Here is a 16,511-nt window from a genome sequence, read left to right as displayed (position 1 = left end):
ATGTCACTTTTTAATACACATAAAGTTCTTTATTCTGCATGTGCTTATTACGTAGATCATTTTATTATATGTGCTAAAATATAGCATTGAACGATTTACACTGTTATGCCAAAAAGCCAGTACTATAACGGTAGCATTTACCAGTAGACTCAACTAAATGGATTCTGATTTGTTTTTTTAATATCTTTGGTTGGGGAATACTTTTGTAGGCAGAAACCGAATTACAGAGAGCTACAATGGATGCCACCCGAACAACTCGTCATCTAGAGGAAACTATTGACAATTTTGAAAAGCAGAAAATAAAGGATATAAAGGTAATAAAGTAACAGTTAAGGTTCAAAACATGAACCTTAACTAATCTAAACTTATGAAAATTTTAAATTACTCTGAATTTGTTAGCTCATAAACAGTTCTTGTGGGTAAAAAAAAGATATTATAAATCAAAATATATCAAATGTTACTTTGTTATGGAAAGAATGGTATATAAAGGGTCAACATTCCCAACCAGAGGCCAGATATTCAGCTTTTTATCACAAATACTGTTTAATCAAGGGGAACTAACATATGTTATGTTTGCATATATCACATGCTATTCCAGCCACTTCACATAAATTATCTTTCAATCTTCACAGCAACCCCATGAGAATGAGGTGGTACTATGAAGAAATTAAGCAATTAAGCAGAGACATAGCGTAACTTACCCAAAGCACCACAGCCAGAAAACCATTTTTTTAAAATCTGTGCTTTGTTATAATACACTATAATTAATTTTTATAGCATAAAACTTTCTAATAACTACATATTATCAAATAAGTAAACATATAACAGGGTCACAGTAGCCAACCACATAAATTTGCACCATGATATGGTATCTTAGTTAACAAAATCACACAAATTGACTTATTTTATTGTAACACATCAGTAGATTTGAAACTTTCTTTGGGATCGTGAAATTCAGCAGGTCTTCAGTGACTTTTTGATAGGCACCTTGGAAACAGGAAAGATTGCTTATGATCATCTTATAGACTTTAGAACTCATCTAAGGATGCCTTTTGACTCACTATAAATTTTCCTGTACCAAGCTTTAAAGATAAGTTTTTTTGTTATTTTACTATTGACAAATCTTCTGCTTTTGTAAGCCATGTTCTTATCAATAAAATAAGCATGATCTGTCAATTAAATATCATTCCTCTCTGAATCCATGAAACAAAATTCATTTGCATATTTTATTTTCTTTAATTTCCTGTCATTATTTCAAAGAATTTCATAGGCTCTCAGTTCAGTCACAGGCTCTGCACTTTACTGTGTAATAGTACACTGCTACTCATAGAAGAGCATCTCAGGGCGCTGTCCTGCAACAAATTCCTTTACCAAGCTTGGAGAGTACTGCAGGGTATAAAGTTTTACATTTGTTGACATGCTCTCTTAAACTGAGGGAAAGGAGGGTTACTAATTAGCTTTAGCCTAAAAAATGAGAATGGAGACTTGTATGTCTGATTCCACTGTCACCTAAGGGCTTCTGTAGTGATGGGAGCCTGATTCCTCATTCCATCACTCATCCTCCTGTCTGCAAAATTTACTTTTACACATGGAAATTCATCTCTACTCTCATCTTTGGGCTCACTTCTGTACCCTACCCACATACTAGCTACCTCTACAGGTGTTTTTAAGTCCCTGAGCATCACCAAGTACAAAACGGGGGCAGAGAAGGTAAGTGTAGAATTCCCAGCTACAATTCCTAACCTGGAATTTCCTGAAGCAACAGGAGATAGAGTGAGGGGCTGCACAGTGGAAGGTGCATAGGAAAGCTTCCAAACTTCTCTTTGTCTGCCGTGTCATGTCCACAAAAGAGGAAAGTCTCCTGGTGGTTGCAGAGGAAAAAGAGAAAAAAAAAAGACAGGAAAAACCATACACTTAAAAAAAAATTGAGATATAATTCAAAGTGTACAACTCAGTGGTTTTTAGTGTATTCACAGATATGTGCAACTATCACCTCAACCTCTTACACTTTGGCTTTTAACTCCCTGCCTGCCTCAAGCCCTAAACAGCCACCTCTGATCTTCTTTGTCTCTATGGATTGATCTATTCTGGACATTTCATATGAATGTAACCATAAAATGTTCTCTTTTATGACTGGCTTCTTTCACTTAGCCTGTTTTCAAGGCTTAGCCATGTTGTAGGATGCATCAGTACTTCAATCCTTTTTATGGCCAAATAATATTCCATTATATGGATATTATCATATTTTGTTTATCCATTCATCAGTTGGACATTTAGGTGGTTTTCACCTTTTGGCTATTGTGAATAATGCTGATAATAAACATTTATGTGCAAGTTTTTGTGTAGACATATATTTTCACTTCTCATAGCTATATTCCTAGGAGTGGAATTGCTGGTTCATTGATAATTCTATGCTTAATCATATCAGGAACTGCCAGACTGTTTTCCAAAGTGAGTGCACCATTGTTTTGGCACACCAGCAGTATATAAGGGTCCTGATTTCTCTGCATCCTCAATACTTGACATTCATCAGACTTGTTTTTTGTTTTTTCCCAGACTTCTTTGTTGTAGCCATCCTAAAGGGTTTGAAGTATTCATAGTATTTCATTGTAGTTTTGACTTGTATTCCCTGATGATGCTTATTAACCATTTGTATATATATCTTCCTTGGAGAAATGGCTATTCACATCCTTTGCCCATACTTTAATTAGGTTGCCTTTGTATCATTGAGTTGTAAGAGTTTTTTATATATTCTGGATAGAAGTGCCTCATCAGATAAATAACCTGCTATTATTTTCTCCCATTCTGTGGGTTGTCTTTTCACTTTCATAATGGTGAAGCACAAGTTTTTCATTTTGATAAATTCAGTTTATCTGTCTTTTGTTGCTTGTGCTTTGATGTCATTGCTAAGAACCCATTGCTAAATCCAGGGTCATGAAGATTTATTCTTATGTTTTCTAACAATTTTATAGTCTTAGCTCTTATAGATGACTTTGATACATTTGAGTTAATTTTTGTATATGGTGTGAGCTAAATGTCAAATTTCAGTCTTTTGCTTATGACTATCCAGTTGTTGCAACACCACTGGAAGAAACTATTCTTTCCCCATTGAATGGTGTTGGCACCTTTGTTGAAAATAAGTTGACGTGGTTTTATTTCTGGACTCACATTCCCTTTCATTGATCTATGTGTCTATCCTTAGGCCAGTACCACACTGTCTTGATTAACACTGCTTTATGGTAAATTTTAAAATCAGGTTATGTGAGTCTTCTTTGTTCTTTTGTAAGACTGATTTGGCTATTCTGGATCTACTGCATTTCCATATGAATTTTAGAACCAGCCTGTCAGTTTCTACAAAGAAGTTAGCTGGGGTTCTAACAGGGATTGCATAAAATCTGCTGGTCAATTTGGGGAGTATTGACATTTTAAGACTAATTCTTCCAACCCATGAACATGGAATGTGTTTCCATTTATTTAAATCTTTCCTAATTTCTTTAAACAATATTTGTAGTTTTCAGAGTATAAATTTTGCCCTTTTATTAAACTTATTCCTATTTTATACTTCCTGTTGCTATTGTAAATGCAATTGTTTTCTTAATTGCATTTTCAGATTGCTCATTGCAAATGTATAGAAATACAATTGACTTTTGTACATTGACTTTATGTCCTATAACCTTGTCACACTCAATTATTAGTTCTAATAGATTTTAGTGGATTCCTTAGGATTTTCTCCATGCAAAATCATGTTACCTGCAAACTCCATAGCTGTAGCAAACTCCCAGAAATATGAGCACCAGTTATCAATACCAGAGTCTTTTAGGGTTCTGAATCTCCATTCTGCACATCTTTCCACATCTTTATCGTTTCTTTTCCAAGTTAGGCCATATTTGGGATCTTTCATAAGAAAGAGGGATGCAGAAATCTCTTAACAATAGCCTCAAAGATAGTCAAAAAATGTTATATTACTTGCCTGATTTCTATTAGTAACAATATTCAGATATCACCGTGTTGATTTTAGCATGTTTCAAAAACAGCGTTTCTGTTTGTGAGACAAATTCTTGGAAAAACCAGAGTTTTTGATGCTCCTCTTATTTGGGGGAGAAACAGACAAAGAACATACTTAGTCAAAGTTGTCAGGCTACTACTTCATATGAGGGCAAAGCTTATGGCTCCTTCTTTAACCACTCTGGAAGCAGAAATGATTAGCTGTAGTGAGCACTGCTCACAATTGCATTACTGTGTTTGAGGTGGGCTTAATTGACAAGTCCATTTGGATTTTGGTAATGGCATTAATTAGGTAACACAATATTTAGACAAAGACTTTTCATAGTTATTGTGCAAAAAGGGTCTTTCTGAGAAAGGCTGGTATTGAACTTAGTGTACAGAACAATAGAGAAAAATCACAATCTCATTTGTTTTCCATGTAATAGGAAAAGTCATCAGTTATATGGTGAATGTCAAGGGAATTTCACACCTACAACAAAGGTACTTGACCAGCACTTACTCCTGGAACAAAGAGGGAGAGGAACTCTGTGTGTGGTGAAGCAGCTGACATGGGCAAGAAACATCTTCTAAATTAAATTTTTAATAGTTTTATTTTTTATTATAAATATAAAAATCATAAAAATTCCATAAAATTATAAAGTACAATAATCCCACTCAAAAATAATCACCTCCAATTTGTTTATATCCTTCAGACTTCTTCCCTATGCACATATACACAGAGATATGGTAATAATAACAACAAAAACATTTCTTAAACATCAACTATGTGCCAGGTACCATTCTAAGCATTTTATGTGGATAAATTCATTTATTCCTTACAACATCCTTATGAGGAAGGTACTAATTTTTAGCCCAATACAGTTAAATACAAATGGGACTACACTGTATATAGCATTTCTTTTTAAATACATCATGAACCCATTTAGGCTAAGACATAGAGATCCGTATCATCATTTTTGGCATCCTCATAGTATTGTGCAATATGGATGCACTGGTTTATTAACCAGTCCTCATTGGTGGACATCTAGGTTATTTTTGCAATTATAGATGTCATTGCATCATTATACATCCTTAAATATTGGCCTTTGTGCTGGCCCAGATAATCTTTTGGGATAAATTACCAGAAATGGAGTTCTTTGTTCAAAGAGCATACACTTTTTACAACTTCTATCCACCAAGGTTGAACCAGTTTACATTTCTACTAAACCTTGCATAAGCACAGATAAAATGATGAATAATATTTTTAGTAACAGCAAATGATAGGTAAAAAATCAATGTCTCATTTACATTGTTACTGCTGAGCATTTTTTCCTGTGTTTAATGATACATTTCTTTAGGAAATTACATTTTTCCTTAGCCTATATTTCTATTGGATGTTGGCATTTCTCTTTTTGTAAAAATCCTTTATATTTGTGAAAATATATTTTCTCATTTTACAGCTTATGGTGTTTCTGCCACCTTGAACTTTTCTTTTTGTTGCCAAATCCATTGGTCGTCTTTTTGGTTTCTGCCTTGTGTCATGCTTAGGTTTTCATCCCCTAGATTATATAAATACTTGCTTTTATTTTCTTCTAGAATTTGTGTGACCATTTTAATATTTTAAACATTTAAATATTTTATCTAGCAGTTGTGTTTTGCACATGGCGTGAGGTAGATATATAACTTCATTATTTTCAAATGGGTATAAAGTTCTCCTGACATCCTTTATTAAATAGTCTGTACTCTGGAGAGCTGTTGTTTCCCCTTTTTTTTTCTTTTCTTTTTTTGAGACAGGGTCTCACTCTGTTACCCAGGCTAGAGTGCAGTGGCATCATCATAGCTCACTGCAACCTCAAACTCCTGGGCTCAAACAATCCTTCTGCATCATCCTCCCGAGTAGCTGGGACTACAGGCACGCACAACCATGTGGGCTTATTTTTCTACTTTTTGTAGAGCTGGATCTCACTGTGTTGCTCAGGCTGATCTTGAACTCCTGCCCTCGAGCGATCCTCCTGCCTTGGCCTCCCAAAGTGCTAGGATTACAGACATGAGCCACCACACTTGGCCTGTTATTTTCCTTTTACCTGCCAAAATGTTGACAAGACCACTGATAACTTTTTTGTTAAATACTTTGCTTGCTAATCAAATCAGATAAAGGCTTTAATATTAGTGGATAAGGAACATTTTCCAATTTAGCTAGTTTAATTTTTTTGTAGTTGTTGTTGAGACAGGGATCTCACTGTGTTGCCGAGGCTGGTCTAGAAGTGGATTCAAGGAATCCTCCAACCTCAGCCTACCAAGTAGCTGGGGTTACAGGAGTGTACCAGCATGCCCAGCTAGTTAACTTCTTGAGCATTAAAACTGGATGTTTCCGCTTGTCAATGACTCTTAGTTCTGTTTTCCCTTTAGGAGTTCTCATACTCCTCAAGGACACTTGACTCCTTTCTGGTTAACTACCTTAGGGAGACTGAAAACTAAGAGAGTAGGTGCCAGCCTTGGTCAAAAGCCACTCCCCTTGTAAGGTATTCCTTGATATCTGGAGATTCTTAGTATGAAATCCAAAACTGTATTTTGGCATAATGCTGTTTATTTTAATAGTTGCCAGTCCAGCGTGCCAGAGCCCTCTATATAACCTATATGAAGTGACAGTAAGGGTAATTGTTGGTCATAGTTACAAGCGTCTTATCCCAGAGCCCAGTCTTCTCGGTCAGACTGACATATGTGCTTGGCAGCCCAGAAGGGATACTTTCAACTGCAGATCTGTTTCCACTGAGTAACACTCAGAAGCCTGTTATACTCCTTTAAATATTTTTCCAATCTTTTAGGAAAGAATGGAAATGGAAAAAACAATCATAGGACACTGATGGTTATCTGTATGACTGCCTTCAAAGTATATGACCACTCCTTTCTGGGTGGTTACCTCAGGAGAGCAGGGATGAAGGGAAATATGTATTTGACTGTTGCCTTCTAGCATAACCCAAGCTTAAGTATTTTCTACTTTGTTCTTACTCATCCCAGTTCTCTCTACATTAATGCTTATTTTACTTTGGTAAGACAAGATAATTAACAAAATGATAAGATCCTATTTATTGAAAACATGCCTGACTTATATCCTTTCCCCACCTACCAATTATCTCACCCCCTGCATAGATCATATGCATATCTTCATTCTCTTTGCTCACGATCTTCCTTAAATTTTCATCATGTTCATAGAGCTTCCTGAACAGTTTTTTTTTGTGAAGGAAATGATTAATTCCAGCAAGAACAACACAGTTCAGTGGGCAAGAGCTATAACCTTATGTGAGCTATATAACCTATAACTCTTACTGGGCAAGGTCTATAACCTTTTAACCTTAGAATCAGATCCATGTCTCAACAGTCTAGCTGTGAGCAACACTGGGCAAGTCAATATTTGTAAACTAGAAAGCTCTATGGAAATGTATGGTATTATTATTAGTGGTAGGAATGTCATTATTACCAAGTAATTCATGTTTAGAGAATATAAGCATATAGTCAGAAATATGATGGACTATAATTCCTGTCTAAAAAGTAGTCTTTAAATATCATTTAGAGTTACTAAAATATCAGCTTCAGAACTGAACTGCTCTAATACTTAACAGGCATGTGGTATCAGAGTACATAATGGCATACATTTTGGTCAGATCTTTCTTTACTACAAATGTCAATTACTAGGTGTAAAGAGGAAACCTAACTAAAATAAAAAATAAGAAGAAAGTGAATGGTGATGTAGGAAATATTTTGTATAATTTGAAGGTTTTGCTGCAAAAGGTCTTCACAACTATTTTTATTTCAGTTATCTTTCATACTTCATTTGCCCTATAGAAAAATAGATACTTCTGTATTTGATAAAATGCCAAGACTATACTGAGGAATAAATATACTAAACTCATAAGGTAATTTAAATGATTGTTTAAATTCAAATCTTTGTTTTCTTAGACTATATTTTCAGAATTTATCACAATCGAAATGTTATTTCACGGCAAAGCTTTAGAGGTCTACACTGCTGCCTACCAAAACATACAAAAGATTGATGAGGATGAAGATTTAGAGGTAGGACTATGTCTAAGCTCAGTTCTTCTGTTAATGTGGAAGTGTTTAAAAGAGAACATTAGTTTGTATGGGTAAAAATATTTTAAATTAGAACACTACAACGGTTATTGTGTGCAGCCCAAATAGCTGAACTTTTTATGATTTTCCATTTATTTAACTTTTCAAATTACCCATAGCAAAAAGTTCCAAGAGTTAATTTATTAATAGCTAGTAAAATATAATTTACATAAAGCCATTACATGAAATAAAACAGTGTATCATTTTGGCTGGTGATACCCGCCACTAAAGTGTGCTAAAAATAACTAAGTTTGAAAAACCTTTAAGTGTTTATGCCATGCACAGTGCTCAAAGCTTTACATACATTTTCTCATTCAAACCTCACACAATCTTAAGAGGTAGGTGCTCTTATAACTCTAATTTTACAACTACAAAAACAGGCTTAGAGGCTTTAAATAATGTAACTTGTCTGTGGCCACTTAGCTAGCAAATAGAATCAGCATCCCAACTATGTAACTTACAATCACTAAGCTATGAAATAAAGGTAGGCTTGTATAAGCTTGCTTTATGCTAATAGGAGTTTTAGTTAAATGCAAACACTTCTTATTGGTCAACTAACATTAGAGCTCTTAAGTATCAAGGCCTCATCTTTAACACATTAACTGCCATGTGAGCTGTATTTAACTCACGCTAGTTTTGAGCCTGGTGCCCTGTGAAGCAAAACCCTGCAGTTGGTTTGTGAAAATCTTATTTGTTGATGTTCTTATTGTTACAATTAATATTGACAATTTAATTCTAAAAGCATGGATTGCATTGCATATAACTAACAGAAAACAATAAAAAATAACAAATTTTTCATTAAATTAGAAAGGACCATTTTATTTTTGAAGTTTTTATTCTATTTTTTCTAGTGTGGCAATGTGTTAATTATAACATTTGAAGAGTAAATATTCTAGCCTCTTCCAAAAGAAGAGAAAAAAGGCACGAAAGTATTTTTGCTGAAATAGATAAAATGTTAAAGACATACTTTCTCCATATTATCTGTAATATAGAGGTGGAAAAAAGTCATGTACTCTCAAGATATAACCAGAATTCTGTATTAATAAAGGACAGAATTTGAGAGTATCTGCCATTTGACAATTTTGAAGATTCCCCCAATTTTTTTTTTTTTTTTTTTTTTTGGTATCTTAACTATCAATAAAGAGATCCTGTGAGCCTTCTCATCCCATTACTCCGCTGGTTCCAGGAAACTTAATTCAGTAAAACCAGAATATAGGTTAATGAAAATGAGAAAAGGTACATTATAGTATGTGTATGTTTCCAATGCCAAAATCTAATTTCTCAGTTCTATGGCAGTTGTACATACATGATCATATTTGTATTTTCTGTTTGTCATGGTTACTTCATAAATGTTATTTCCTTCCAAATACTAAAGCTAGAGTTTCTTAATTTTCACTTTTTCAGGATACATAAAAAGTGTCCTGTTTTTAAAAATTATCAAGCCTTCATCTGTAATTTATAAATTAATAAAATAGCAAATGCTTATATAGTCATTACATTGGCCCAGCTACAGACTATGCATTTTAACTACATTAATTATTTTAATCCTCCCATCAACTTTGATGAAAGTGCTTATTGTCCTCATTTCTATGGATGAGAAAACTGAAGCAGTGAGGTTAAGAAACTTCCCAGAATTCTCATAGCTAGGAAGTAGCAGAGCTGAGAATCAAAACCAGAAGTCTGACTACAGTACTACTACTATATTTTTATCCTCTCGATGCTACATTACCAGAATTGTGGTTCTTGATGAGTGACATGAACCATTTCTTACAAGAAATAACACTGCATTGAGTAGCAGGTTCAAAAGTGATCCCCCACTTTTCCTGCAAGACTGGAGTCCCCTTTCTAAGTTTTATCTCCTTTTTCTAATACCTTTGCCATGCCATTCATTAAAGTTGATGTTAAAATTTCTTCACACCTGATGATCCCCACAAGTTTCTTTCTCATTCCAGAGATCCTAGATATCTTTTTGGGGGGGACAGAGGGCAGGGGGCAAGGGCTCGCTCTGTCACCCAGGCTGGAGTGCAGTGGCATCATCATAGCTCACTACAACCTCAAACTCCTGGACTCAAGCCATCCTCCTGCCTCACCCTCCCAAGCAGCTAGGGCTATAGGTACACACCACCATGCCCAGCTAATTTTTAAATATTTTGTAGAGAAGGGGTCTCACTATGTTGCTCAGGCTAGCCTTGAACTGGCCTCAAGCAATCCTCCTGCCTTGGCCTCCCACAGTGCTAGGATTAGAGGCATGAGCCATGACACTCATCTCTAGATAACATTTTTGTCACGCCACTTTGTAACTTCTCTTACCACTACTCTTAATCGGGTAGCTAGGTAGTTTGTGGGAGGAGACATCCATGTAAAACTCAAGGTCTCAGGGCAATGTGGTAGATGTGTTTTTGAATATCAACTTTCCCACTTTCTAGTGGAGTAATACTGAGCAAGTTAACATGGTCACCCTTCAACTTCCTCCTAAGATTCGAGATACTTATATATGGTACTTACTTCATATATTTGTGCAACAACTATTTATTGAGCATCTGTTACATGCCAGGTACCATTCTTAGTGCTAAGGATTTAGCATTGTAAGTTAGAAATGATCCAAGTTGTCAAAGCAGGAATTTAAAATCTACCAGAGAGTTCAGACATTTAAAAAATACTGTGTAATTATTTAAGTTTTATAATATGACTAGTTCCATAAAGAAAAAATAGAATGTATTGTGTGATGGAGGTTTCAAATAGTTCAGAGAATCAAAGAGTTGTTTCTTAATTAGAAGGTTGAAGGATTAAGAGGATGCCTGGCAAAAACTTTCAGGCAGAGGGCATAGACAGAATATACATAGATCCTAAGGCAGGACTAAAGAAAATTATATTTAAAACAGCATAGTACAGGGTACAAGCATGAGTTCAATGAGCCATAAGCATAAACCATTATTATTATGCCATACAGCAATTGTGGAGAGAGCCGAGCAGTCTGGGGAGCCTTGTGTGATCAAGAGAAGTAAAACTGTATCAAACAGGTACCATCAGGAGAAGTAAAACTGTATCAAACAGGTACCATGAGGAGGAAGGATCCTGTAAATACAAGGTTTCTTGGAAAGTAGAAAAACTATGCAGAAAGGGACAGAGATATAACTTGCTATACTTCCAGGTAGTTCCTGCTTTCTGAGAACCACTAAGATTTATTCCAGCTGCAGCCAGATTTTTACAGTTAGGTACTCTAATTATATCACAAACCATCTTACCTTATTTGTTCTTCACTTAAAAAGTACTGCCAGGCCCATTTTCCCCTTCAAATAATCACCTCTGCACTTTCACTTCAGAGCATATTCAGATCTTGAGATTCACTCCTAGAAGAGATCTTGGACCATGCTGGAAAACGCATTATTGCCAATTAATGTTCCTGTAAATCTGTTATTTTGCAGTAAAAGTTTAATTTTAATAAATATTTAACTGGTTTAGACTTTTATCCCAAGGGTTGCGTATTGTTGTCCATTTTCCACCTTAAATTTCAGCTTTGCTAGAAAAGTTAGGAATGTTCTAACAAAAATCTCTCTTCCAAATTCCAGTTGATTAATGAGTCATCAAGTTTCGATACCATACCAGGATGTCAGTGTTCATGTCTGGCACCCAAATAGAATTTGGTCCTTGGCAACCTGTTAACCTAATTAGCATCCCTGAATTGCCTTAAAACACAAGTCTTACCTCTTAAGTTTTATCCCTTGATTCCTTTTATGTCCTGCAGTTCTCTAAGATTTAAAGGAATGTGTAAACATCCCCTAATTTGGGTCTTCTTTTTTCCCCACAACATGGGGATTAAGTTCATATTAACAACATTCATTTGGCAAAAGTGAATTTAATTAACATTTCCTATTTGCCAGGTTAGTATCTTAAGCTCAGGAGTTGCATAGATAAAACAGAGCTTCTTGCCTTAGAGAAACTTAAGACTAGTTGTGGAACCTATGTTATCAATTACAAAATAGTGAGATAAAAGCTATACTTGAACAACAGGAGCTACTAAGAGAACAGGGGAAAGCAGAATATGGCATTTGATGTGGCTCAGAAAGGATGAGTAAGTTTGTTGTGATTCCAGGCTGAGGAACCAGCATTGCACAGGCACAGAATAATGTATGTTCTGCATATATAGTCAGGAGCCACAAAAAGTTTTTGAATAGAGAAACAACATAGTTTGGTTGTAAAATAAGTCTCAGTAAGGTATGTAGAGTCGATACATTAGAAGAACCTCAGGTGAGAAATTTAGGGGAATGCTCAGGCTTATAGCTTCACCTACAGGTAAAAGATAACATCTGTTATTATAAAAATAAAATCTAGAGCTACACTGTCCAATATATTTAATAGTAGCCACTACGCATATGTGGCTACTTAAATTAATTAAAATTAAAGTTAAGAAATTCAGTTCCTCAGCCGCATGAACCACATTTCAAGTACTTAGTAGCCACATATGGCCAGTGGCTACCTTTTTTGACAGCGTAGAACAGCAAGCATTGCCATCATCTCAGAAAGTTCTATTGGACAGTGCTGGTCTAAAACAGAAGGCAGTTGGGAGCATGAATATGGTTGTCAGAAGACAGTATATGGGGTATACAGAGGATTAGTTGAAGGGTAGCCATTAAACAGAGTAGATAAGATCTTTTAGAGAAACATTTTTTTTTAAGTGGCCTAAGAGAAACACTTTAAAAATATTTAAGGTATAAGTAATAGAAAAGGAGATGAGAAGAAATAGAGCAGCTAGCACAATTAAAGAGCTTAGTGATGGCAAGGAAAAGAAGCTTTGGGACAGAGTCAGTGAGGATGAAGACAAAAAGATGACTTTGGTGATGATTTTGGCCAGAGCAATTTGAGTGGAAGGTAAAAGCCCACAATTGTAGTTTGTTGAAAAATGAAGATGACATAGAATATTTGAAAACTTTTTTTAAGAAGTAAAGGTATGCCTTGAAGTAATAAAAAAAAAAAAGATCTTGAGCTCATTTTCTAGGAGAAGGAACCTGTGGAAAACAAAAGCTTTTGTTAGTTTGGTTTAAAGTTTTGGATAAAGGAAAAATGCACATTGGAAAGAATGAGAATGATACTTACTTCAAAAAAATAAGGGCTGGGATGAAGAATTTGAGGGGAAAGAAAGGGAAGTTGAAAAGATTCACTCCTGATAACCTTACCTGTTAGTCTATTAGAGAAATGGGGGGAAAGACAGGAAGGCTTCAGAGTGGTAAGATTTGGAAGTAGTGTCTTAAGAGAACTGACAAGTTATGGCATTACAGATCCCAATGAGGTTAGAATCCATAAATTATAGAGACTCCAATTTACTCTTATGTGATTTTCCATAGCAGTACTGCAGTGAAGTTAAATTAAGAGTTGAGGACAGGCAAAACAGGAAGAATCAAAGGTAGGAGTTGCAGCCTCCCTACTACCTTCCTGCATACTCTTTGAGGGTTGAATTTCTGCAATTCCCCTGGCAAAAGCATTTAAGTGATTGTTTCATGACTAATTAGTGCTTACATCCCTTGACTTATATGATTCAAATAGAGTTTTTTAGCTGTCACCTTTCTAGCTTACACTATTTTTATATCTTTGTTTTTTCTTTTATAATAACTGGAATATTGTCCAATTTGGGGGGAGTTGCTTTTTAAGAATCTTAAGAGGAATTTGACTCTCTAGATTTTCATTGTTTAGTATCTCCTTTATAATGTTGTTTTATTATTGCTGTAGGTTTTCCGAAATTCTCTGTATCCACCAGATTACTCATCTCGTTTAGATATTGTAAGAGCAAATTCAAAGTCGCCTCTTCAGAGATCACTGTCAGCTAAGTGTGTATCTGGAACAGGACAGGTGAGCTAGAAATTATAGAAACCATAATTTAAAAGAATTTGAGCAGCTGCTTTGGAATTATGCAGTACTGAAAATGTTTGCCTTCAGTTATATTACCTCATGTAACTTACTCTCCTTGGGCCTGTTTCCTCTTTTGTAAAATGATGTAAGACTGCACTAGGTGTGGCTCTATTATTCTTATATTAATTATCTTTTATACTACAATCACATATTACTCTCTAAAGCAGAACACTTGAGAGCAAAGATGGAAAAGAATGCTAATGTAGATTTGCTATCTGTTATAAAATGAAAAACATAAATTCTGAAGTCAAATGGCTTAGGTTTAAATCTCACTATCAAGACTTAGGGCTTTTGCCGAACGTTATCATAGAAATTATCTCATTTCTTCTATATCCAGAAAGCCTGAGTTACCCAGTATCTCAAGCAGGGGCTGAAAACCTTTTTCTGTAAGGGCAGAGAGTATCTTAGACTTTGGGTGGCATATGGTCTGTCCTAACCAAGAGCAACTATAAACACCACATAAACAAATCAGTAAGACTGTGTTCTAATAAAATATTTATTTACAAAAACAGAAGGCAGGCTGGGCCATAACTTACAAAAACCTGATCTAGAGAACTCTTTTCTTATCTAACCTTCAAAATTTAAAATTGGACAAAATACTTTTAAAATACAACTTTTATTAATAGGTAAATTTGACCCCATATCTTTTATTTTCATAATTCTCCCCTAAGCATTTATTTTTGTATTTATGTATCTTCCCCCTAACCAAATTATATTTTTATTATCCCAGCATTAAGTACTTTGTACATAAATTCCATAAATTTACTATTCATATTACATATAAAATTTTGACTATTTAGAGATGTTACCTAAGTTTGCTAACATTTGTGTAGCACTTTGGAAGTATTATGTAGCCCAGAGTTTCTCAACCTCAGCACTGCTGACTTTGGGCCAGGTAACCGAACGGTGGAGAGGGGAGAGTACTGTCCTGCACATTGTGAAGATACTGAGCAGCATCCCTAGCCTCTATCTACAAATGCTAGTAGCACATATAAACACACTTCAGTTGTAACAACCAACAATGTCTCCAGACATTGCTAAATGTCCCCTGGGTTAAGGATAATCACCCTCATAAATTTTAAGCAAGATGCCCCAAGTGGCACCAGTCAGGACTTAAAGCTGGTAAATTCAGATTCTTAACTCATTCCATTTAAATCCACTACTTTTATGTATTTCTGTCCAGTGCCTATTTGAAATATCCTTGTGTTTTTGCCATGCATTTGATAACTCATTCAAATACTGTTTTTGTGACCCAATAATTGTCTTGTTTTTAACATTCATAGTATACTGAAGTATTTTATGTTATTGAAGTACTGGTGGCTATCCAACTGGAATCAAATGGTTAATTTCTTTTTTTTTGGTTTTTTTTTTGAGATAGTCTCGCTCTGTCGCCTGGGCTAGAGTACAGTGGTGTCATCATAGCTCATTGCAATCTCAAACTCCTGGGCTCAAGCGTTCTCCTACCTCAACCTCTTGAGTAGCTGGGACTACAGGCACATGCCACCAAGCCCAGCTAATTTTTCTATTTTTTGTAGAGACAGGTCTCGCTTTTGCTCAGGGTGGTCTCCAACTCCTAGCCTCAAACGATCCTCCCACCTCAGCCTCCCAGAGTGCTAAGATTGCGGACATAAGCCACTGTGCCCAGCCTAATTTTACATTTTTATTCAAAAAATATAAGTGAAAAAAAGTTTGACTTTTTCAACTTAATTTTCATTACTAAAAATAATATATGGACATTTTCTAAAATAACTGTTGTGTGCCCTTTCCTTTAAGGGCATACAGAAAGATACCAAGCATGTAAAATATTATTTAAGTTAGTATTTTTTATTTTTAAAAAATGTGTTAACTTTTAACAGGTATCTACCTGTCGACTAAGAAAGGATCAACAAACAGAAGATGATGATGAAGATGAAGAGTTAGATATTACAGAAGAAGAAAATTAATTTTCTTAAGTAAACTTCACATTTCCATTTTCATCTTAAGTAACTTGAAATCCAGGATTAATAAATTGTAAAACTTTACACTCACTTAATACGTTAAAATCTCAAAATGAAATCTTAGTAGAAATGGAAAAATAATTAAAGGCAATTTACACTGACCAAAAATGAAGGTTTTTAAAAGATGTTACACATCCGTCTTTACAACATCCTGGTATATGATCATTTTCTGTAAGTTCCATTTTTAAAAAAACATTATTTCAAAGATATTAATGCACTGTACCTAGTTGAAGCTGCAATAGTAGGTCGGTCTAACAATTCCACTCAAAGATCTAACAATTCCGCTTAGCTTCTTTTAGGTTAAGACTCCATGCTTTCATCAGCAGAAAAGGGTCCTATGTAGTCATTCTGGTTAGATAAAAATTCTATTCCATGAAGCCTTAAGTAAAAAGTTGGCTTTATTTTTTTTTTCTTTTTTACTTTTACTAAAATGTTTCATCATTTGATATGTAAATTTACTTTTCAACAAGTGTAATTAGTATCAGTAATGGGACACTA

The 16,511-nt window shown here is 35.0% G+C and overlaps 1 protein-coding gene across 1 annotated transcript in view; it reads left to right on the top strand.

Annotated features, from left to right (window-relative positions):
• Positions 1–15,959, top strand: part of FAM92A1 (family with sequence similarity 92, member A1) — a 24,411-nt gene extending 8,452 nt beyond the window's left edge. The window contains exons 6-9 of the mRNA XM_012643563.1: positions 210–314; positions 7,942–8,055; positions 13,837–13,956; positions 15,873–15,959. Coding sequence (XP_012499017.1) covers positions 210–314; positions 7,942–8,055; positions 13,837–13,956; positions 15,873–15,959 — 426 coding nt within the window. The remainder of the gene's footprint in view (positions 1–209; positions 315–7,941; positions 8,056–13,836; positions 13,957–15,872) is intronic.
• The last annotated feature ends 552 nt before the right edge of the window (positions 15,960–16,511 follow it).

Source organism: Propithecus coquereli, unplaced genomic scaffold (genome assembly GCF_000956105.1).
Source record: "Propithecus coquereli isolate 6110/MARCELLA unplaced genomic scaffold, Pcoq_1.0 Scaffold2, whole genome shotgun sequence".
NCBI classification, from domain to species: domain Eukaryota; kingdom Metazoa; phylum Chordata; class Mammalia; order Primates; family Indriidae; genus Propithecus; species Propithecus coquereli.
This window is presented reverse-complemented; position numbering and strand designations above follow the sequence as displayed.